The sequence below is a fragment of the Sminthopsis crassicaudata genome, chromosome 1, assembly GCF_048593235.1.
Source record: "Sminthopsis crassicaudata isolate SCR6 chromosome 1, ASM4859323v1, whole genome shotgun sequence".
Taxonomy (NCBI): domain Eukaryota; kingdom Metazoa; phylum Chordata; class Mammalia; order Dasyuromorphia; family Dasyuridae; genus Sminthopsis; species Sminthopsis crassicaudata.
Window position 1 is genome coordinate 712,555,183 of NC_133617.1, and position 25,825 is coordinate 712,581,007.

A 25,825-nucleotide genomic window follows, 5' to 3' on the forward strand; every position below is an offset into this window, starting at 1 on the left:
AATTACAGTAGACAGTTAATAAACAATTCATTTTGATGCTTGTCAAATCATAGATGATTATGATAGACAATTGCAATAAGTATTTGTGTCCTGATAGAGAACAAGACTTTATGGAACTGACTGTCCAGTTTGGAATAACATTTGGTTTGATACAAGGGCATTCAGTGAAGAAAGTAAGACTAAATCAAGAAGAATTAAGTCAAGGATATTAACTGATGAGTTCCAGACTAAAAAATCTAATTCTGGATTTGGAGCATTCCTATTCTGGTGATTAAATATTATTGGATAAGTGACACCAGAGAAATGGGGAAGGAAATAACAGAGTAGTTAGGTGCCACTAGCAGAATGGCATAGGGAAATTGGATTACTCTAGAAAGGCTGTTGGAAAAAGGAGGAAATAATTGAAGGTAGTTTCATTTCTAGTACAGATCTGTCAGAAGAATTAGCAGACAATTCAGGGATTAATCATCCATCCTGTGTAAGGAGATCTGTGCAGGGATTAATAGACTCTTATGAAGTGAGAATGTTAAAAAAAAAAAAATAGCTAAATTTGAGAGGTTAGAAAATGATGTGGAAATCAAATTATTAAAAAAGAAAAAAAGGGGGGAAATTGTGAGAAATGAATGAGCATTAGTTTCCACAGTTATGAAAATCAAATTGGTAAAACAAAAGTCAAATTAAATTGAAAAGAATCTTTTGGTTTTTGGCCCTAGCCCTCCTCTCTTTCCTTCCCCCTTCTAGAATAGAAGCTCCTTGGAGGCAGGGATTGGCTATGTAATGAGAGGTGAAGGTTCATGTCATAGAACTTCTTTAACAACCAATTAATGGGAATTAGGGAAAGGACTTGTGCTTCAGGATAGGAAATGCCTTTGGAATTTCAAAGGTATGTCTATTAACCTAGGCAACCCATTCTTGCAAGAATATAAAAAAAAACCTGTTTGTTTTAAGGCAAAGGCAAAGTCAGTGGAGTTTTGGGGAAGATATTTTGTTTCTTACACTCTTCATTCCCTAGGTTAATATCACAAAAGAGGGTTTTTTTTTAATAGTCTATTTTCAGAAAAATTAATTTTGATTAACACTTGTTTTATGTGAGTGAATGCCTGATCTGGACTATCCCACAGAAAGTTAAGGACACATAAGTTATGGTGGCTTTTTTAATGCTCAAATCATTTTTCTTAATTTTTTTCCTTATATCAGTTCATTTCTGAATCTATTATTCCTTTTTCTTCCCCACTTAGTAAGTCTTTTCTAATAAGATTGAAAAAGAAAAAAAAAAAAAAGAACTTTGCTAAAACCAACTGACAATGACATCTGACTATGTATAATATTCCATGCCTGGAGCCCTCATTCCTTCTCCTTATAACTCCCTGCCCCCTAAATGGAAGGAAGAAAAGAAATCTTTAAATAATGAACTTTTTTCTGACACTCATCTTTGTCACAGGTGGCTCCTAGGAAAGATATTGATGTTGGGGGTAACAGATGAGAAGGCAGGAGTTGGCAATAGGAGGGGACAATAGTGATAGGGGTTGGAAGGCTTCTTCCACATGAATTTCTGCAGAGTGAAGTAGAAAAAAAGAAAAATGATTTGCGTAGCTTTGTAGTAGTGGTGAGATGCGGGGGCAAACAGAGATGTTTAGCTCAATCTTTTATTCACTTCCACAAATATGCCTAGATGGGTTTCTTTGTTTAAAAAAAAAAAATCCCTCTCTGCTCTAAAAAGCTGTAGCAATAGAATCTATCATTCTCCATTTTCTAGCTCAGAGCCCCCAGTTATTGACATTGTTCTGACAAAACAGCTTTTTAAATTCTCTTTCTCCTTCTTGGATGATCTTCCTTAATTCTCTCTTTGCATCTCCAGACAATCAAATGCCTGTGGTTAACAATGTTTATAAACACAAAGTAAATCTTATTATTATTATTTTCTTAATCTCACCAAGGCTGGAAGTGCAGTGGTCATTCATAGGCCAGATCCTATTATCTATGAACACAGAAGCTTTAACCTGCTACCTTTTTGTTACGGGGCCACTTAGCCCTTCATTTGGCACTATGGAAGCTTCTATTCCAAGGGGCTCTCTATAGTGGTGCTGCCCTGAGTGGACATACCCAATCATACTCATCCTGCAGCTCAGAACCGAGTTTCCATCAGCCTCAGCCACCAGTAATAGGGATTACAGATGTACATCCCGATCAAAGTAAACAGAGCAAAACAAAGGCACAATTTTAAGAAACACATTTTTCTTGTGCCTGGAAGATTCATCTGCCCACGAGGAAGTCCAAGGTGAAAATGGAATACAGAATGGTTGACTTGGGGGAAGGGTGCACAGGAAGCTGGGGAGGGGGTGGTTTCTGGAGCATCTGTTTCAATATGGCAGGATTAGCCCACACAGCTTTGCTCTCAGAGTCCTGGCAGTCGTTCTTCACCTCAGCTCGTACTTCTGCTTTTCCAGTTCCATGTGGCTTCTCAGGACTTTACCTTCTTTAACTCCATGAGGAACTCAACTCTTGCATGATCTCCCTCGAAATGAATGTTCAGCTCTCATTTTAGGCCACTTGGGACAGATTAAATCAGTGTTTAGCCGCACCAGCAGGCCTCCTTTTTAATTCAGTCAAGGAACTTGTTTGTATTTCATAAAGGAAATCATCATTTTTTCAGCTAATTTAGTACTTTGTTGCTGGCTGGCCTCTTAAATTCCAGGATCAGATATGGGGCTGGGGATTAGGACCAACTCCCCTGCGACAATTATGAAAATTGAAAATACCAAAACCAAAATGAAATAATGCTATTTAACCATAATTAGAGCACAGAAAAGATGAGAAAATGTACCTTTCTCCCTCTTTCCCCTAAAAGTAAAAGACTGTGGATATGGGAAATTGTTTATAGTGTGAAATTTGGTTGATGTCTTTTGTTGAACAATATATTTAATATTGTGTTACAAGGAATGGATCAGTGAGTGGGAGTGGGATAAGGGAGGGGCATATCTGGAAATGACAGTCATATAAAAGCAAAAGATATTGATACATTTTAAAATTTTTCTGTATTTCCATTTAATTTACTTTCTTCTTTATAAAACACACCCAGATTTGTAAGGCGGAAATATGTAAGTATGTAGAATAGTGGTAGGTTGTCTAAATTATCTTGGTATTTCCCATATAACTTTCTGGCAAAGTGGTTTATTTAAGTATTCTGGACTAGAAATACACATATAGGTTTCTGAGCAAACTTCTGCCACTAACTAGTGACCCCATTGAATCATTTAAATACATAGATTGCATTTGTTAATGATTTAGATCATGGACCCCTCTCTTTTGGGGTGTGTTGGAGAACCATTGTGGGGAAGAACTCTCAAGGAATGCATGAAATACAGGAAAATTCCAACTGCCAAAAATACTGTTACCAACCTGCATGAAAGAATGTGGGCTCATAGCTCCCGGATTTAACTACACCGACTTCCAAATATTTCCTACTGTCAGACTTTCTTTGGGATTACAGATGAAGAGCGAGCCATTGGCTTCTGATCATATGTACCCCTTCTCTGCAACTCACAGGCGTGATTGATCATCACTTTAACCCTTTTCCTGCTACTTGAGGGTACATTAGGCTGGGCCATAGAAACCCAGAAAAAAAAGGATGGCTAGAAGGTAGTGGCTCCATGTTGGACCAGGTCGGGTTCCAGCCAACCATCTGCTGGGAACCTCTGGAATATAGCCCTCTAAATGAAATTCTATGATTAAAAAATATAATAAAAACTATGTAACATGTGCATATATTTGTATTAAATATTACTATATACACATTATACACACACATATAATTTATTAAGTATCTCCTATATGCAAGACACTGCTAAGTGCTATGGATACAAATATAAAAAAGAAATACATTTCCTTTCCTAAAGGATCTTATAATTCCACTGGAAGAAGATAATATATAAAGGGAAGCTGAAAAGAGGATGGGAATGCCTGAAGAAACTTGGCATGGGGACATGATGGAATGAACAAGTGGGTGACAAATGAATAGGTGGCTGCCATTTTGAGCTCTCTATAATAGGGAGGTTATGGGAGGGGTTGCTTTGCCCTTCAGTCTTCCAATCAGAGAGACAGAAGCAAATGAGGGATATATGTATTTCAACATATGTATGTATCTATGTATAACATTTTAGTCATTCAGCCAATAAACATTAATTATCTTCCACCTGCCAGGTACTGTGTTGAGCACTAGGGATGGCAAAAGAAAAAAGACAGTTCCTGTCCTCAAGTAGCTCACAAACACATACAAAAACAAGTTATATGCAAGATAAATAGAACATAATGAACAAAGAGGAGGCACTAGAGTTAAGAGAGCCTAGGAAAGGCTTCCTATAGAAGATGAGGCTTTATCTGGGAGTTGATGGAAGCCAGGAGACAGGGCTGAGATGGCAGAGCACTCTTAGCACAGGGGAGAGCCTGAGAAAATACCTGGAGTCGAGATGGGAGCATCTTGTTTGTGGGACATTCAGGAAGGCAGTTTCCCTGGGTCAGAGTACGTAGTGGTGTTAGGTGTAAGACAACTGAGCTGAATTGTGAAGGGCTTTGGAACCAAACAGGATTTTATTTAGTCATAGAGACAATAGGGAGCCCCTGGAGTTGATTGAGAAGAAGATGGGTGTTGAGAGACGTGCCCTTTAAGAAGATCACTTTGGCAGCTGGAGCACAGGGAGGTCTGAGGCAGGCAGGCATTGCAGTAGTCCGGATGTGAGGGGAAGAGGATCCATACTAAACTGGTGGCAATACCAGAGGAAAGAAGGGGGTGCATTCAAGCATTCTTTAGTTCGCTGCAGTGAAGTCAATAGTAATTAGGTTGGAGTCAGTGGGGATCTGGCCTAGTGGATCCAGAACTAGAATCTATGATAGATTCCTTTATCATGTAGAAACAGCTGCGCTTAGCCTGTAATTAGGGAAACTAAACAGAAGCTACCAGGCGGTACACAATATCTAGCTGCAAAATATGCTCTTTGCTCAGACTTCCTCAAATCTTTCTTTAAATACTAATTTGTATCTTTCTTGATCCTTTCCCAGCATATGGTTATGGCTGTAGAAAGGCAAAGGGCACCTGAGGCCAGAGAGTCCAATTCACTTTACATGAGACATGTGGGCCCATCCAGGCTGTCACACAGCAACTAAGTGGAAGACCTGGGGCTGAAATCATGGTCCCCCTGGTGCCAGCCATGGCTTTGCTAGTCTGATTGGCATAAATGTTCCTACCTGCTCCTCCTCTCCCTTTGCTGCTCTGAAGTTTCTCTCTCACCCTCTCAGCTAGTGATGTGATATTCCTTCCCTACCCCTAGTTCTGTTCCTTGCTTCTCATTTTGGTGGGGAGGGGGGAGAAAGATTGAGATAGATAAATAGAGAAACAGAAAGACAGAGAGAGACAGAAAGGTGATAAGTAAATATCAATTTTAGAAAGGGAAGGGGGAGGAGGAAAAGAGAAAGGACAATCATTTGGACCTGAAGAAGAAAACATAAAGGTATTTTCCAGGCATAAATCAAATGTTTAGGGGTCATATGCCAGTTTCCTTTTTAGTCTTAAAATTTTGATTTTTTAAAATTAATTTTTAAATTTAAATTAAAAGTTTTAATTAATTTTTAAAAATTAGGTTTAATCAAGTAAGATGTATCTTTTGAACATCACCCCCCTCAAATCCCTTGCCCATAATTGAGAACATACACATGCATTATGCACATGTATAATCATTCGAAACAAATTTCCACATTAGTCATGACCAAAGATAATTTGTTTCATTTTGCAATGCATTCTTCGTTTCTCTATTAGGAGGTGAATGGCATATTTCTTCATTGATCCCCTACAATTCTGATTGGTCATTATGATAGGAGGTCAGAACAATAGTTTTCTATCACGTTTGTATTCCATAACTTATTCTGTCCTTCCCCAATTAATGGGTCTTCCCATAGATTCCCATTTTTTTGCTACCTCAAAAAGAGTCAAATATTTTGTTTTAAAGCTTTAGAATTTGTTTGGCTTAGGAATCACTTCCCCCTTAATCTTTGAATCCCTCCTCTTTCTCCCTTTTCCTCCCAATTCCCTATTGAATGAAATGTGTCTCTGTACCCAGCTGTGTATGTATATTCTTGCTTTGGACCAGTTCAGATGTTCCATGGGTCAGGGTTCCATGGTCAGCTGTTCTACTCCTTGACTTGTACACCCTTGTCTTCCCTTCTCTGCATTCTGATGATAATAAAAACAAAGCAGAACCCAAGTCTGAGGTCTTGTTTAATTGGCTTTCCCCTATGAATCCTGATGCTGATAGGCTTCAGAGGGCATGTGTACTGATTTCCCATATTTTAATGTAAGTAGTCTATCTTATTTTAGTTCTTTATTATTGTACTTTTTATGTTTCCCCTAACTCCTATGCTTAAACTTCAGAGTTCTTCACTGCTCTAGTCTTTTCATCAGGGATACTTGTTAGCCTTCTATTTCATTAAAAATCCATCTCCCCTACACCTCCCTAACCCTGTAGCACCATACTCAGCTTGGTTGAGTTTTTCTGGGCTGGAAGTCTATCTCCTTCTGGAATGTAGTATGCCACACTTCTTTTTATTTGAAGCTGCTAAATCATGTTTGATCCTGACTGTGGCTCCTCAGTACTTGAATTCTTTTGTTTTCTGGATATTTGCAATAGTTTTTCTTTGAATTGGAAGTTGGGTATGCTATCCTAGGAGTTTTCATTTTCATATTTCTTTCAGGAAATGACCAGTAGATAATTCCCCACACACACTATTTTGTCTTCTTATTCAGAAAGATCTAGACAGTTTTCTTTTTAAAATTTCTTAAAATAACAATATCTAGGATTCTTTTTCATTTATAGTATTCAAATGCTTCAGTGAGCCTTAAACTTTTTCTCTTCAATCTCTTAACCTTCCATTTATTTTTGCTATGTGATACATTTTCTTCTTTTTCCTCAGCTTCTTGACTTTGTTTTAATATTTTTTGTTTACCTCTGGAATCATTGGTTTTTATTTCATCCATTCTAATTTTCAGGGAATTTGTTATTTGAGCAATTTTTAGTCAAGCTGTTAATTCTGTTACCAGTTATGTCTTCCATAATACTCATTTCTTTTCCATTGTTTTCCCTCAAGAGCTTTCACTCCATTAAAAAAATTTGAAACTTAAAAAAAATAATTCTTGCTTCATCTCTTCCAGGAGTTCTAGTTGAGTTTGTTCCCAAACTATAATTTCCTCTGAGATAATGCTTATAAATATTTTGAAATTATTCTATTCTCTATTTGTGTGGTTAGCATTCCTGACACAATAGCTCATAATGATGGGATTCTATTTTTTCTCTGCCCAATCTTTCAGCCTACTTCCTGCCTCTCCTGATGAGGGCAAAGTATGATTGCTTCCATTACCCCCAGGATTCTCCAAGTTTCTGACTTGGATTTGGATCTGTGCAGAAGTAGAATAGTGATAGACTCTTATCCCTATAAGCTAGCTAGAAAGCTCTGTTGGTTCAGATAGAAGAATTGTAGGCTTCCCTTTGGTCTGGGATTACTGCCTTGATTTTTTCCTTCTGTAGGATGGGCTAGATGTTAATCATGAGACCCTTCTTGGGATCTTGGCCATATTACTGCTGCTACATGGTTCTTTGTCTTTTTCTCTTCAATCTCTCAACCTTCCTGAGTTCCCTCATCAGGATTCATTCTGGTAATTTTTTCTGATTTGTTTGGGAGAATCTGTGCAGGAGAGCTCACTGAACTCCTTTCTTCCATTCTATCATCATGGATGCTCTTTCATTTCTGATGGTTCCCCGTGGTCCTCATTTTGACCCTTCATTCCTTGATGGAGTAACTGATCCAGAGGACAAAACATCCTCATTGCCCTCCTTTGAAACCTGAAGACCACCTATACCAATTGCTACAGCTAGAGGTTCATTGTTAACAGCTAAGCTGTCAATTGCTTTTCCTTTAAACATCTTAAATTCACATATTGTTTTGGCATATCCAATCACTTGTCAACAAATACTACTCCCATACTACCTTATTCTATTGATTTTAATGTTATTGTCACATTGTATTCTCTTGGTTCTGCTTTCTTCCTTCTGTATCACTTCGTGGAAATCTATATTCTTCTGGGTTCTTCATATTCCTTATTCATTTTGATGCAGTGTATTCTATTACATTCATAGAGCAAAACTTAGTCATTCTGTGGTCACTGGACATATACTCTGTTCTCAACTTTTTGTTATTCTAAATAGTGCTGATATTAATATTTTGGCCCATATAAGGCATTTCTCTCATTAACCTCCTTGGGATATAAAACCTGAAGCAGAATGGCTCTGTGAAAAGATATGAATAAGAAAATAGAATTAGAGCTAAAAAATAATCTTATAGCCCATCTAGTACATGAGAAAATTGGGTTCCAGAGAGAAAAATGATTTGTTTTAGTTCACATGATAATAAATATAATTGAGATCTAAACCATGGTCCTTGGATAATTCTAAATTGTTTTATAGAATGATTGAATCAATTTGTAGTTCTATCAAAAGTATATTAGTGTGTCTGGAACATCCTCATGTTCTTCCAACATGAACAATTTCTTTCTTTCTTTCTCTCTCTCTCTCTGTCTCTCTCTCTCTCTCTCTTTCTCTCTCTTTCTCTCGCTGTCTCTCTCTGTCTCTCTCTGTCTCTCTCTCTGTCTCTCTCTCAAAAACTTGCAAGGACTTTTTATCAATTGGATAATGGTTTTAATAAATTTGTGTCACTTCCCTATAGATTTGAGATGTTATACTTTTAGCAGATATTTGTTATGAGCATCAAAATACTCCATCAAAGTTACTATCAAATTAAATTTAATATTAATACTTTTCTCCAATTCATTTAAGTTCTTCTAGCTCTTGAAGGTGCCTTCAAGGATTGCTGTGCATCTTTTAGACTCTTAGCACCACTAAGGCTGTGAACTTGTGTGAATATATATGTATGGATGTGTATGTGTGTGTGTGTATACACACACACACACACACACACTAACTTTTTAAAGGTTCAATCATTTCATATTGCAGTGCAATTCCACTGGGTGGCACTGTTTGAAAAGAAATGAGGTCGATTTTGGCCTTGCAAGTTTTTTTAACAATCAAAATGATGCCAGTTTTTGAGCCATTTAAAAACTATTGGGAAGACTAGTATTACTGTCCATCTGGCTATGACTTGGCCCAGTTCTTTTGCACACCAGTATACAACCAGATTTACAGGCTGATTCGTGTTTTTTGACAGTGATGCTAAGACATTATCCTAATGAAAGATTTTATTGACAAAGAATAAAAGCAACATGGTGCAATTGAAAGAAGCAAGCCAAAACCCTGGAAAACTGTATCTGGGGCATTAAGAAAGAGCCAATGGCCATCTGGTAGCTCCCTAGTTTTATGACACACAAGCCAGATGTGAAGCCCTCCTGATGGTGTGGAAGGACTTCACATACTATCAAGTGGTCCTCAAACTTTTTAAAAAGGGGGCCAGTTCACTGTCTCTCAGACTGTTGGAGGGCCGGACAATAGTAAAAACAAAAGCTCACACTCTGTCTCTATCCCTCAGCCCATTTGCCATAACTTGGCAGGCTGCATAGACGTGCTCAGCGGGCCACATCTGGCCTGCTGGCCGTAGTTTGAGAACCCCTGCTCTACATTCAGAGCTAGAGAAACATGGTTTCCGGCTTCCTGACACAATTAAAACTCTGGGGATCATGAAGTTCCCTCTGTGATCCTAAAAACTCAACTAGAGACAAATATTCTTGGCAGCTCTATTTATAATTGGAAAAAAATGGGAGAGGAGAAAGGGTGAGGAAATCAAAGCATAGAGGGGACCATGGGTTTCTTAGGGCACACAGCTAGTAAGTATCTGAGGCAGAAGCTGATTTCAGGACCTTCTGACTCCAAAAGCCAAAGCTCTGTCTACTAAACTATTTAGCTGCCCAGGATGAACTTAGAAGCAGATCACAGGACATCTGACACTAGCTATATAACCCTGGATAAGACACTTAACTTTTATAAGCCTCAAGCACCTCTCCAGGACTAACAGGTCACAGACAGGCTATATTCTTCATGGGGGGAAGAGAATGCTTCAGACTAGTGGAAGTCATGGATCAATGATCCTTGGGATAAACATAGAAAACTTTCTGGACTGAGTCAGAAAGATTCTTTCCTTCTTTGGAACTCCTTTAGCACTTAACAATAGAGCCTTCAGGAGACATTTATTTCTTGCTTTGCACAGTGTGTCTTATAATTCGTTTTGATGAAAATATAACTTTAGGTGAAACAACATTGCAGAGTACAGTTAATTCCCTAGCTACAGTGTTATAAATGGAATCTATGCTCCTGGCCAGCCACAATTCAGGCTATAAAACCATGAATTTTGCCTTTGCAGAGACCTGAAAGACTACCAAAGGCCTCCCTCTACTGGGCTGAATGGGCCTGTTGGAATATTGAATAGATAGGAAGCGTGAAGACCTAACATACTAAGTCATGTGGGATTCTTGAAGGGAGCCAAGAGGAGTGAAGAAACAAAGAATACAGGACATGATGGAAGAGAGTTAACCTCTGAAAATGTATTATCTGTATGACTTTAGGCAAGTCATTGAACCCGAGAATGCTGAGGTTTTTCTCTTTTCTTCCTTCATCTCAAGCTTAAGATTGAGCCAGTGATGATAACTCTTAAGTGAGTTTGGCTATTGTTTCTTTTAAGAAAATTCTACTGATATCATATTACTTAGCTAGGTGATGTAGTGACCGGAGTCATGAAGATGCTACTGAGTTCAAATTTCACCTCAGACACTTGCTGGCTGTGTGAGCCTGGAAAAGTCACTTAATCCTTTTTGCCTCAGCTCCTCATCTGTAAAATGATCTGTAAAAGGAAATGAGAAATCCCTCCTACTATCCTTGCCTAAAGAACCTCAAACAGGGTCATGAAAAGTCAGTCATGACTAAAAACAACTGAACAACAACATATTTTCCATTGGATTTTTCTCTCAACCCCCTCCCAGAAAGCCATCCCTTTTAATAAAGTATAGAAAAGAGAAGAAAACAAATTCCCTAAAATGAAATAACATATCAAAAAGCATGATGCATATGTAGCATTTTATCCTAATGGTTCACTTCCTTTAGAGGAAGGAAATGAAATGTTTTTTCATGTGTGTGTCTTAAGTCCTAGCTTGCTCATTATAATTTCATAACATTCAGTTCTGATTATTTTCGGGCATTGTTTCTTTAAAAAAAAACAAAACAAAACAAAACAAAAAAAAATCACTACTGTTTATAGCTAGAAAAGGCATAATCCATTTTCTCAGAAGTTCAGAGCCATGGAAAAGCACTAAGCCCTGCTGAAAAAGTATAGAAGAAAGAGGGTTAATAATTAGAATGGAGGCCCAGAGGTTCAGGGGTCAAATTCTACTGACTTTCCTTCTTCAAAAGACTGCAGCAGTAGAGAAAACCAATGGGATAGTGATTTTGAACTTATAGAAGTTGGGTTAAAAGTTTTTAAAAGTCTCAGATTTGATCTCCCCATCTTTCCCCATTCATAGCTGGTTTTGCTTTGTGTTCCTGAAGCAGAAGGTGGAAAGATGGCAGGAATATTCCTTTGCTGTGAATATAATTCCCACTGACTGAGAAAGGCAGGAGCCTTACCAGGCACTTCTCCCAACCCCTGCTTTCCTCCTCTGTAAAAAGGAAGCAGTTACCTTTAAGGTCCCTTCCAGGTCTGTAGCTCAGGATCCTGCCACTTCTTTTGTGTCATTCAACAGCCAAGTGAAGAACAAAGGCTCAGAGTAGATCCTATGGGCTGACTGAAAGATGTTATAACTGGGACCCCCAATTTCAGGATGTATTCCTAAGTTTTTATTCATAAGGTTGTAGATTTTGTGTTATAAGGAACCTTAGAGATCAATGCCTTCATTTTCCAGATGAAGAAAGTCAGGTCCAAGAGTTTAAGTGATTTGCTCAAAGATTGCTCACTGAATAAGGAGCAAAGTTGAAATCAGAACTCAAATAGTTTGACTTTAAAATACACCATTAGTTACTTCCAGAGAGAGGACTAAAGGAAGTGAGGTGGATTGCTAGTGTTATGTTTATTTAGGTTATTTCCTTACCCTTCCTGACAGCTGCATTTCATTCATCAATTTTTTTCACATGGTGATTCATTTGGGTTCTCATTAAATGCTTGCAAAGTGACTGATAACATAATAATAATAATTATAATCCTAACTAACATCTACCTAGAGCTTTAAAGTTGATATGGAAAATTAAGAAAGGTCTTTTATTTGAAGGGGGAATTCAATTCCAGCCTATAATTCGCTAGCTGTGGAAACACAGAACAAATCATTTGAAGATTTCAGAGCCTGTTTCTTTACTCAATGGAGATAATAATACCTGCCATGTCTACATCACAGGCTTTAGTGAAATAATATGTATGGTATTTTGCAAATCTTAACGACCTGTACAAATGCTGGTTCTGATTGTAAGAATTATTATTACTTTATCAGTCATTTTGTAAGTACTCAATAAGTACTTGAATGAATCACTATATGGATACATGACTGAGTGAAAGGCAGCTGTCAAGATCAGAAGCAAAGTTTACAGAGCAAATTGGTGAAGAACATTGGGAAGGCTAGAAATCATGAAGAACCTTTTCTAGGTTCTTGATTCTTCATGATTCTAGGTACATGATTGGTCATCAGCCCATTTAGGTTTTCTTGGCAAAGATACTGGAGTGCTTTGGCATTTCCTTCTCCAGTTCATTTTACAGATGAGGAAACTTAGTCAAAAAGGGTTAAGTGACTTGTCCAGGGTTGCCTCGCTAATAAGGGTCTATAGCTAGATTTTGGACTCAGAAAGGCTTATCTTCCTGATTGAATGTCCAGCACTCTATCCATTACACCACCTAGCTAGGATCATTCTTTGAGTAGTTCTTGATGTTTTGCTATCTGGGTATGCTCCTTCGAAAGGACTTATATTGGAGCTGTACTTCTTACATTCAAAGTCTATAGGAATATGAGATAGGAACTTGGAAGAAGACAAGGCAAAAATGTAAGGAAAGGAGCTTTTTGTAAGGTTAGAGCAAGTAGGAGATATCAAAGGTCCTCCTTGCATCCTACCTTGAGGCTAAAAGAAGAATTTAGAATGTAATTGAGTAATTTGGAAAAGCTCAGACTAAACCTTCAAACAACAGTCAGGTCAGATGACCAGCCAATATTAGTCACAGAGAGAATAGTCATTATGAAGGAAGGAGGACAGCCATTTGTGACAAAGGAGGTTGGTCAAGGGGAAGGAGTTCAAGAGCTAGTCCAGGCAATAGGGTAGCAATGGCTGACATCACTATTTAGGCAGGCTGGTTAATTGGGAGCAATACTAGTCAGGCAGAGGAAGTTTATAACAGGATGATTCTGGAAATGGGGGAGCCACGAGGGTATGTAATGCATGTATCTCAAAACTTAAGAGTGGAGGAGGGTAAGTTGGTAAGTAGCACTACTATAAGTGCAGAACTGGGAGATTACACTTGTAAAGCACTCAGCATAGAGTCTGGTATATAGCAGGTGCCTATGACAGATGCTTGTTCCCTTCCCCCTTTCTCCCTTTTGAGATCATCGAGTCCAACATCTTCATTGTTCACAGTCCTAGAGATCTGAACCCAATTCACAGGATCATTTTTGTTAAAGTAGTTTTCGGTTGTGTCAACTCTTCATGACCCAATTTGGGGGCAGAGTTAAGTGACTTGCTCAGGGTCACACAGCTAAGAAGTGCCTGAAGCCAGATTCTGAGTCTCCCCAACTCTAGGACCAGTGCTTTGGTGAACCCTAGCTACCTCTAGGATCACAGATCCAGGAGAACATCCTTAGAAGGGATCTGAGGAGAAATCGAGTCCAATCTAGTCCAAGACATCAATGAGTGAGAAAATAGTGAGATGCAGGGACGTTCTTGTGCCGACAGGGTTACAGTAGGGTTACAGATGAAAACGCAGGCAAATCCTGGGAAGTGACTTATTCAGTGATAGAATGAGCGGTCTTCCAGGTGGGACTGCAACCCAGCTCTTCTGACTTGGGAATTGGGGCCTTTCCATTGCGCAGCACATTCTGGTGACAGCAGGGATGTCTGAGTAGAACAAAAGATTAAGCAGTATGACCTGAATAGAATTATTAACAGAGGTAAGGGGGGCAGACTGGATTGTAACTGGTGTTCAGGCTTTCACAACACTTCGCTGGGCAACAGCAAGTTATTCAGAAAGCAGGTAGTAATAGAGAATGGAGAGACTGGAGACATGCAGAAGAGAAAAAAGAAAAGGCAAGATCTGGATAATAGTTCCATAGTTATTGCCATTTCTGATTCCTAGGAGCTTTGCAAATGAGGAGCATAGATAAGCAGAAGAGAAGAACTCTCATTAATCCCCCAAAAGCACCAGGATAAAGAAAATATTGGGACTCCTGTGAAGGAGGAGAAATGTAACTTCTTAGCACAACTAGAGAGAAAATCCAGTCTTAAAATAGTCTGGAGGAGGAGGGTTTGATCTCTTGCCCAATTATGTAAACAATAGAGAATAGATGCTTTTAATTCAACTATATCATTCCTTTCTAAAAATGAATAAATCAAGAGAAATCCAAAACTGTGGGTTATAAAAGTCTTTCATTTTTCTGCATGGAAAAAACCCAGCAGAGATACAAAGAATTTATTAAGAAAATAATTTTGTTCCTATGTTTTCTTCAAAACCAAATTTTTCACAAAGCTGATCTTTTCCCTTCCTCCTCTCTCTCCTCTCCCCATTTATATCTCTGCATCTGTCTCTCTCATTTCTGTCTCTCTTTCAGTTTGTCACATTGCACCACAAAATTCAAGAACACTTTGTGCCTTTGGGCAAAAGACAGTCTCTCTGAGCCTCAGTTTCTTCATCTGTAAAAAGAAGGTATTGGACTAGATACTAATACTGACGTCTTCCAGCTCTAGGTCCTATGATCTAAGAGCACAGGCTAACTTGAGAGTGCTCTTTATCCCTTCACCTTCAAATGGGAGAAAGGATTGATGTGTTTGAGGGCCAGACAAAAGGGGTGTGTGTGTGTGTGTGTGTGTGTGTGTGTGTGTGTGTATATGTGTGTGTGTGCGTGTGTGTGTGTGTGTTTTCTCTTTGTTTTTGCTCTTATGTCAAGTTTAATGGTCAAGGGAAAAAACATTCTCACAAAGAAAATAGAGGAGTATCAGATACTTCTCCAGAGATCATGCTTGTGTCAAGTAGAAAAATGTTTCCAGCTGACTGTACATGATTGCAGTTCTTGCCCTCCTGGCTCCAGAAAGAGACTTGCTGACCATGTCTTCTATATGACTTTCCATACATTGCCTTGGTGCCTTTGTATTGTACCCAATACCTGGGACACATTCCCTCTTTAGCTCAATTCTGAGAGGAGATACTCAGTGTTGACCAGGATGTTACCATGTCTCCAAAAGGGCTGAGATCATTCGTGGAGTTTGGAAGGGAGGGAAGATATTACTATTTGTTTGAGAATGTAGCTAGTTTGCATTATTTTCATTGCTTTAACATTTTTGTCTCTATCAAATTTTTACTTTTTTCAATGCACAACTTTACGTAGATTACTTAATATTGTGAACAACAGATTAGGAAGGCCTTAGTTATCAAGGAATAGACAGTCTACTCTGGATGGAATGCACATCCACCTAGGATCCTGCTGCTTTGGGTAACAAAGTTCAGAACAGGGATACACAGATTCCTTGCTCCCTACTGCCATTTCTACACTACCTCTTTGCCAACATAACTTAGCAAACTATCTTCTTCTGGCATTTGCACCTGTATTATGGCTCAGATCCTTGTCACTGTCTTTCACTAATATAGCACAGAGAATGACTAGTCTAATGTCACATGGGTAGTAATTGACAGAGGAATGATTTGAATCCAAGTCTTCTAACTCCAGAGCAAAAATATTCAAAGGTTACTTGCATACTCATCCCCTTTCTTCCATTTCCATTTCATTTTCATGTTAACTAGAGGATTCTGATAACTTTGTTGGAAAAATGAAGTACACAAAGCAGTGGATTAGTGGGTCTTTCTGAAACTCCTTGAGCACTGACTATTCCCATCTTTTATGATTGTTGCCAATTGCTGAGTGTGAGAGAATTGTTTTTCTATTATTAGTATCTTGGAGTACTATTTTATGTTTGCTCACAGCTTGCAATTCTTTTGAGAATTGAGTGTTTATAGACGTCAACATTTATCTTTTAGGGAATGGCTTTTGGCCTACCAGTTAGTTGCCTACATATTTTGGATTGTTACAGATAGTTGATTTTTTTTTCTAGAAATAAAGTTGACTTTCTTCATTTTAATTGTGCTAATTTTTATGATGCAAAAGATCTTCATTTCATGTAGTCAAAATTATCTATTATATGTGATTACTTCTATCGTTTGGTTAAAAATTTACTTATGATACACAGAGGTATCTGACCCAGTTTTCTTCTAATATTTTGGTATGATTTTTAATATTTAACATTTTAATATTCAAGTCACATGTGAATTTTGGGATTGTTACAATATATGGCACACGATACTGGTCTAAATCTAATTTTTACCTAAATAGCCTTCTACTTTCCCAGAAATTTTTGTTAAAAAGGGAATTCTTTTCCAGCTAATTTATATTTTTGGCTTTGGTTGAGTTAAAGCGTTTTTTATTTTTATTTATATTTCTTTTAGGGCTACACCTAGAAGCTCCACAATTGGGGGGTTATCATTTTTTTTTGAAAATAAGGAAAAGACTTCCCACAGAAGTTCATTTTTCTTTCATTTTTGTAATTCTTTTTGTCAAGAAGAATCTCTCTCTCTCTCTCTCTCAATAGATAGATAAAGATATATAAAATTTTTATCTCACCATTCTTCTAAAGGGCAGCATTGTGGTGTAATGGAAAGACAATTAGACCTGGAATTAAAAAAAAAAAAAAAAAAACAACAACAACCCGAGTGTGAATCTTGGTTTTGTTTGAAAGTGTGGAAAGAGCACTGGATTTGGAATCAGAAGAGCTAGTTTTATCTGAATGATCATAGTCAAACCAAGACTCTGTTTCCTCATCAGTAAAATCAGTTTTAGGTTAGAAGACACTTGTCATCCCATTACTACTGCATAAAATTTGCTTTGTAAAACTTAAAAATACATAAATGCGAGTTATATGAAACTTTCCAATGTGATGTAAACCTTCTTGCTTCTATTCCACTCTGGTAACTTAATAATCATAGTAGTAGTAAATTGGAGATGGGAGATGGGAGTGGGTCAATTTATCTAAATTCTACCTTTACTCAGGCCCCAGTTCCTGTCCTATTTTGAAGTCTGCCCTTATTAACAACAGAGAATCTTGGAGTTGGAAGAGGCTTTAGGGATTACTTAGTCCAACCTCCAAGCCTTGATGGTAATCCCTCTACATCCCTGACAGGAGCAGATTTTACCTCAGCTTGAATACTTCTCAAAGTACCCAGTTTACAAAGAACTAACTTTTGGAAAAGTCTTTGTTTATGAACTGAAATCTGACTCTTTCAGCTATAAATTCCATCCCTTGGCCTTATTTTTGTCCTCTGTATTTACACAGAAGCAGCTATTTGTTTAGTAGTACCTATCTGTGCTTGACACATGCATTCTTAATAAATGGCGGCTGAATTTAATTAAACATCTACTCTCTTATGATCGTTCTTCAGATTTCTGAAAGTATTTAGTCTTTTCTCTAGGAATCTACTTCTAGAGAGCAGATCAGCTGTTTTCTAGCTGATGATTCCTAGCCCTTTCATCCTTTTGATCACTCCCCTCTGGGATTCCAGATTGTCAATGTCCTATAGTTGTTTTTACTTTATTTAATACTTAGTCACATATCATCTTGTATTATTAAGTTGGTTTCATATCCCTGTGGAGGTTGGGCACTATATGAGGACAGAGACTGTGATGTTTATCAACTCTATGTTTATCATACTGTATGTGTTCAGTCACCAAGGAATTGTGAGAGAGGAAGAGACTGACCTCATGGTAAAAGTAGGGAAGACAGATGAATGGTCAGAGGGACCTTTAGTTTGTTGGGTGGATATTGTGTAGCAAACTTTAGGTGAACATAGACCAAAATTCCACAAGATGGGCAGCCATAGAGGGAACTCCTGAATCAATGTGATTACAAATCTATTAAAGTATCACAAATGTTTGAAAAATATTAGTTGACTTTAATCTAATTTAATGTGCCATGACTCTTTTAAACCAATATTATATAAAGAAAATCTCTATTATATTGTCTTGAAAGTATGTTTTTTGGGGAGCCCAAAAAGAAGGTATTAAGCTTATTATCATAAAGAACGGACCAAAATTTTAAACTAAGACATTAACAGAAAAACTAACCTCTTTAAATGCTCTGTGTGGTGGTTTGGGGCCCTGGTAAGAGACTTCTCCTTAATCTACCTCTATTCTTGCCTCCTTTCATAACATGGATATATCAAAAACTTATAAAAGATTTAGCTTCCTCAGAACAAGGAGGACAATGTGGAAAATAATCTTACCTGCAAGTTCAAAGCATGGGGAGAGACCCATAAAATCATCCAAATAAAAGTATTGCCTGTGACCTACCAAAAATAACATCTATTGACTTTAGGAATAGAATTTTAAAAGCAGGTAATATTTAAACTCCTGCTGCAAGAATAGTCTAATATTTATCTTAACAATTAGGAAATAAAAAGACTCTCAAAATGAAATTCTAATCTTCCCATTTGAGATTTGTAAGTATCTAAATAGAGGTTACCTTTATTCCTGTGTGGGAAAAATATCTCTAAAATTACACATTTTAAATGAGTTGAATTTTTTCTTTTAGTTGGAAAAATATCCTTCAAAAAAGCCATTGACTTTATATAATATTATTAATGTTTTATCAGGAAATTATAATTTTCCTTTAAATAGCTGATTTTTAAAGATTTGAACGCATTCTTAGGTATGATTTTTATGATGTCCTTAAGCCAAAATGCTTTCCAAAATACAAATCTCCATATTTATAAATGAGTTAAAATAAAAATTGATACTTGTTTTTTCAGAAAAAAACTATTTCATAAAGTAGGATATATTGGTATTCAATAACTACACACATATATCTTATTTTAATTTTGTTAATGTACTATTTTTAATTGTAGGTATAATGAAACCATATAGTTAAATGAAACCCTTCATTTTGTGACTATTTATGGAAAGCTTTGTCCTCAAAATAATAATAGCTTATGCTTAATTTTCTTAAAGTCACATTATTAATATAGTTATCTTTAGAACTAAATGGATTGGCACCACCTCAGTGACTGAGAATATGCTAAATTACTTCTCTCTCCTTTCCTCCAGCCCCCCTGCCATCCTTAAACAATTCTTTTGGGAAAAGAAAAACCAATTTGCAAAAATGACATAGTAGATCAAACTAAAAATCTCAAAGCTTTGCTTCTAGCTATCACAAAGAGCCATTTTGTGGGGAATCATTGTGGTAATAATAACTTGCATTTATAAAATACTTTATATTTGTTAAAGAAAATGGCATACATATACTCTCTGTGTGTCTCTTGATCCTTACAAAAGCTCTGGGGAAAAGATAATGCAAATTCTAAGAGATCATAAGATTTAGAGCTTGACATGGGAGCCTGAAGCTTATCTAGCACAATCCTCTCATTTTACATATGAAGAAATAGAGAACTATAGATATTAGGGCCATACATGACATAAGTAATAATCAGCATCATTGGAACTCAAAGCTTCTGATTCTAAATCCATGGGTCTTCTGATTTCCAATCACTTTATCATATTATTTCAATTAATCTCCATATTTTACAGATGAGAAAGCTGAGCCAAAGTTGCAGTCATTAAGTGGCAGAGGTGAATCTTGAACTAAATTCTTTTTGGTCCAAACCAGGGCTTGTTCACTTGATGTGACATTGACCTCAGAAGATTGAGGATATTGGGAGATGCTTTGATTCGAGCTTCTAGATAGGAGAATGTCTGGGGTATTATTACTAACTGACAAATAGTGCTTATTAGGTAGAACAGTATAAAAGTGGTGCTTCAGAACAGTTATGTGTTGTTTTCCTCAATAAGACTGTAAACTCTTTGAGATTAGGGACTGTTCTTATTTCTGCTTGTATTTGTATTCCCATTACTTAGCACAGTGCCTAACAAATAGTAGGCATTTCATAGATATCTGCTGATTTGAACAAATCACTGGAGTAGGTCATTAGTGGAGGAAGAAACAAATATTGATATGCTTAATATAATATAAAATGTATAACCTACAAATAGAAGATTCAAAGAGTTCTTTCATGATCTAGAGTAATTATATAATCTTTCTCATTTCTGTTTTACTATTTAGTGCCTTGGAATATGAATTTTTGAAATGATATACCAGAGCTCTAAGGGTATTGAGTATCTTGAACTTTGAAGATATTATTATACTTCCAAATAGTTCAGTCATACAATAGGGCTATAAAGCAGGAAGATAAATATCATAATTGTGAGGAATTAATATTTCTCTTCTGTATTTAGTAACTAATTATTGGACCAGAACCATGTTTTTCTCTTTTTTTCTACTTCTTCATCCAGAAATCAACTAGAGAGGGAAATCTCTGTTAAGAGATTTACTCAGGCCCAAATCTAATCAGACAGTAAAAGAAATCCTAAGTTTGGACTAATGTTTATTTCTGCTCATTGTATTTGTTCAGAAAGATCTCAGAAAAGCTTGTGTATCTCTGTTAAAAATAGATGATTATGAAAATTGATGTTTTTTTAACCTAGATTTGGGTGACCTAAGTTAGGGATTGTACTCCAAGACCCGCTCCCAACAGTGTTAACCTATCAGAGTTAACTGGCAACCCTCCCATCCCCAGAATACCTGCTCTTCAAAGAGTATATAAACTGATAGCCCATGGCCAATAAGACTGAGTCAGCCAAATGACTATCCTTTTACTAATGTACTAGCCTTATTAATAAGATGTTTAAATTATCCAGAAACTAGTTTTTTAATCTTCACACAATTCAATGGGCATTATATTATATTATTTGTGTTACATGCTCATTTTCATTTTATGATTTGGAAATGCTATCCCATTCTCAATCATGAAATATGATTGAAATGAATATATCATCAACTCTATATGTGGTGTATGCTTCTTTACATGTTTATTTTACACCTTTTGGTTTTAACTGTTGAAGTAATTCTTATGACTATATATGTTAACGACTAATGGCCTCATGCCATATTTTTTTAAATTGCTCTTTTAATTTGTGGTTTGTTTTTCTAAGGGTGAATACAGTGAACTGTCATAAGGCAAGAAAGCAGCACATGATTTGGTAGCACAATAACAAGATTTCCCCATTTTGTCTTTATCTGGAATTTCTTGGTTTCTATCATTCTTTGTGAAATTACGAAATCTTCCTGAATAGTCATAAGAAAGTTCTTCTTTTGGCAAAATGTCTTTGGCTGCAAAAAGTGCCAATCTAGGCACCATTGAGTCAACACGAACAGGGATCATCAATAAGTTTGGCTCACAAGAATGGTTTAGGAATCTGCCAATGTTGCCTATTTTGGTAGGATCCACAAAGGTCTCTATTATTTGGCCATCACATATATGTTCTCTCACAGCTATAATGTAATTTGAATCGTGCTTTGTTTGTTGCTGTATTCTTCTGCGTGCCTCTGAAGATCCTAAAATTTCACCAGCATATTCACAAACAAACCTTCCTTTGGGTATAAATTCCAAGGTGCGAAGCCCCCAGCCTTTCTTATCAGTTTTGAACACCTGGAGATTGAATTGCAGACCTCTTTGAACTACTCTGTTCTTGCATTGTTCACTGCACTGGCACATGACATTGCATTCAAACACTGGCCTGGCAAATTCCACTTTACCTTCTATGTCTCTGAGGCATAAATTATCATAATTCTCTCCATGAAGGAGACATGAACAAATGGTAGGAAGGCAAGAAGTTGTGAGACAAGTGCATCCAGGAAAGGTTATTTGAGTTGGATCAGCTTCTGCTCCAGGTCCAATCACGTGTTCAGGTGTATACTACAAAGATAATAACATAAGTCAGTGTGGGATATTATGATAAAAGTTTGTAGTTGAGACAAGTCCTTATGCAAACATATTTTTTAATATTGTTATAAAGAGTACCTCTCAATTAAAAAAAGTTTTCTAGTTATTTTTAAAGATTTGGGTGAGTTTCTATGAGACTTATATAGAGAGATGAACTAGAATTGGACAGCTTTAGAAGGTACAGGGAATTGAAATGTATAGTGGTATATGTATGAGTGCCATAATAATGACATTATAGGGCTATATAAATATTTAATATTCCTAAATATGCTATTTTTTCTATCAGAATATGTAAGCTCCTTGAGGCCATGAAGTGTCTTGAATTATATATTTATTATCTTAGCACTTAGCATAGAGCCTGGAACATTGTAAGTATTTAATAAATGCTTTTTCATTGGTTCAAGTATTAATAGTAATGAAAATTTCCTTCTGTGGGGGGACATTTTCCCAAACTTCATGTTGAATTTTAAATTTAAAAAACCCTAGGGTATTTAAATTCTTAACTACTCAAGATTTCTGATATTTCATATAGGATATGGTTATTTTACAATTTAATTTGAATGTTCATAGGGAAAGATTTAGTTACTACACAAATCAACTTTTCAGTTCAGTTGTTAAAACTAAAAGGTTGTTTGCCATTATGAGTTTTTGCTACTATTCATTTTCTCTATTAGCCAACTATTTAATTGTTATTTCAACATGTTATAGTTTTTAAAAATGATCTATCTCTAAAAAAAGGCAATGGTGAAACTGGGGAGTACAACTCTGTGTCCCATTTTTGAGGGTGGATTTCGTATCTTTGGTCTCATTATTGTAGGAAACCCATCCTATAGAAGCTCTTTTCATGATCAATAAAATGACAGCTCATCTGTAACTTCAATTCTAAAAAGTTGTCTAGGACAATGAGACATTGAGTAATTATCAATGTTCATACATATTATGTTATTTTGGCCAGAAACCCCAAAGGTCTTCCTCTCCCAGACTGATTTATATATTATATATAATATATTATATATACTATTTATATTTATATATGATGAGGTTTAAAAAAAAAAGACCATTCTTTGCTTCATTTTTTTCCTTAATTAGCCTTAATCACCAAATGGGCATTGCCTCAATCGAATTGAGACCCATTAAAGACCTCAGTTTAAAAAGGCCAAGATCTCCACTCCATCCAGGGCCATTTCCAGTCATCCAGAAAGCTCCAGAAGAGAAAGTGAGGCGGGTGACCTTGCCTAGCCCTCCTTCCCTCAAATCCAATTCACTTGCATGTCATGGTGACATCTTTGTGATGTCATGGTCACTTAGGGGAACAAAGGACAAACAACAACCTCTGCATGTCATGAGTAGAACCTGAACTTCTTTGCAAGTACAAAATAATACATGGCCATGTCAAAATAATTTCTGTTGTTTCTGCCTTTTCCTGTTTTTTTGTTTTCATCTAGATAGATGGCCTAGAAGGATGAAGGCTCATTTAAAAAGAAATGCCTTGTCAATCAAATTCCCCTACCCCATCATCTTATGCAGAGTTTATTTTAAAGCTTTTGAATATAAAGTAATGTAGGCCAGTGACTAGTGAGGCATTTTAAGAAGTAATGAGAAATTAAACTTTATCATTTTTAGTGAAAATTTTATATGAAGAATTCTTTTAAATCTACTTGTTCTTTCTAGCTCTCTCTTTCCTAAATACTATATAATTCACTGAGCCAAAAAATGATTTTATGACACAATCATCTCCTTTTAAAATCATGCCTGACTTCCTACAATTTTGTAACTTACTGAAAAGCATATCAGTCCTTGGTGAGTAAATTTGCATTTCTTTGCACAGAGATGAAAATGGAGAACTTAACTTTGATCTCCTAACTTTATTTTCACCAATTTTTTTTTCTTCTTCTTCTTCAGATTTTGGTGAATGAGGACATATTTTATAGGGGTCCTCAGGGATTCTGATTACATCTGGTAAACAAAATAAAGCAAAAGAATCCTAGACCTCACTTTAAAAAGGAGGCATTTTATATCTTTGAGATGTTTCATGTTCAAAGACAATTATTTTTCTTTGCTACATCTAAGTATTGTCAGAGTAAAAATAATTGTTTAGAAATATAGTAATTAAGTTGATTTGGATTTCAGTAGACTTAAAAATATTAAATTATTTCTTCAAATTTCAATATCAGAATATTAGGGCTTTGATAGAGGAACTAATCTTAATAGTGTATATAAATGCATTGGCAAGATATTAGAATTGTTATACTGAAAAAAGTTTTATTTAGTAGAACCATTTATAATAATAAAAAAAAAACCACAAGTAGTATAATTGTGCCTAATTACAAAATCAGTTGTGCATTTTTAAAGGTCAGACTCTCAAAACAGTAAAGAACTTGAAGTGTTTTGTTTTATTGGTTAGAAATGAATTAATCCAAGCATTGTCTTAATCAATTCAAAATGCATTTACCAAGGGGTAGCTATGTGATGTAATAAATCTGGCTCTGAAGTCAGGAGGACCTGAATTCAAATTTGGCCTCAGACACTTAACATTTACTAGCTGTTTAATTCTGGGCGAATCATTTAACCTCAATTAAAGAAGAAGCTTTTAATAAGCCTCCTAAGTTCTGGGGATACAAATAAGGAGAAAAGAAACTCATAGTCTGATGAAGGAAGCAACATTAGAACTACTATGTGAAATTATACACACACACGTACACACACACATATATACACACATGGTAAATTGGAGATCATCTAAGAATGAAGACACCAGGCTTCTTGTAGAAAGTGGTATTTTAGAAGGGACATAAGGAAACCAGTAATACCAGGGAACAGAGATAAGGATGTAGTAATGTGGGATATGGGGAGAACATTAAAGCATGTAACATTTAGACTTTCCCTTAGTCACTTCCTAGCTTTGTGGTCTCAGACAAATCATTTAGTCTCTGTCACATTACTCATTTATACAATTAAGATATTAGAGCTGATGGTCTCTAAAGTTCCTTCCAACCCTACATCTGTGGTCAAGGAACACCTCAATTAATTAGTGTGGTTGGGAAATGAGGCTAATACTTTTATTAGTGAAACTTTATGGAACAAAGAAATATTGGACAGAATGTACAGACTTTATTTTCAGATATGGATGACTATATTAGATGGTCTTTTTATTATGTATTGTTTGGAAATTCACTACTTTGTCAATACAGATTTTTGTTTTATTGAGTATCTATAATGCCAACACGCTTTGAAAAAGTTAAAATTGTTCACAATAATTTATCCAGAATAAAACTGAAGAGAAAAGTAAATTATTTCTATAAAATTTAAACGAAAAAGACTTCTGGTCAGAAATTTAGAGCTAAAGGCAGTTCTGGAAAATAAGAAATACTTGTTAAACTCCATTAAATTATAAACTCTGAGTAGTTCCTACAGTCCTATCTAGCTAAACAAGCTTAGATTAAGCTTAGAATGAACCACTCAAACATTCAATATTTTTTTTATTCTTCTCAAAGACTTTATTATTATTCTCATTTTATATAAGAGGAAACTTTGGCAGACAGAGATTAAGTGATTTGTCCAGGGTCACACAGAATTGAAGTAATATTTGAATATTAGGTCTTCCTGACTCCAAGTCTAGTATTCTAACCACTGTATAACTTAGCATCATCAAGACAAATGTTACACAACACTCTCCCTAAGCAGAAGTATAAGACAGAATTAAAAACCCAGAGCTAGAAAT

At 36.2% G+C, this 25,825-nt stretch overlaps 1 protein-coding gene across 2 annotated transcripts in view; it reads right to left on the minus strand.

Moving 5' to 3' along the window:
- Positions 1-1,691: 1,691 nt before the first annotated feature.
- LOC141551888 (histone-lysine N-methyltransferase SETMAR) overlaps positions 1,692-25,825 on the minus strand; it is a 36,792-nt gene continuing 12,658 nt past the window's right edge. For both annotated transcript variants that reach the window (XM_074284054.1, XM_074284055.1), the window contains exon 2: positions 1,692-22,077. In XM_074284054.1, the coding sequence (XP_074140155.1) occupies positions 21,289-22,077 (789 nt within the window). In that variant the 3' untranslated portion in view covers positions 1,692-21,288. The remainder of the gene's footprint in view (positions 22,078-25,825) is intronic.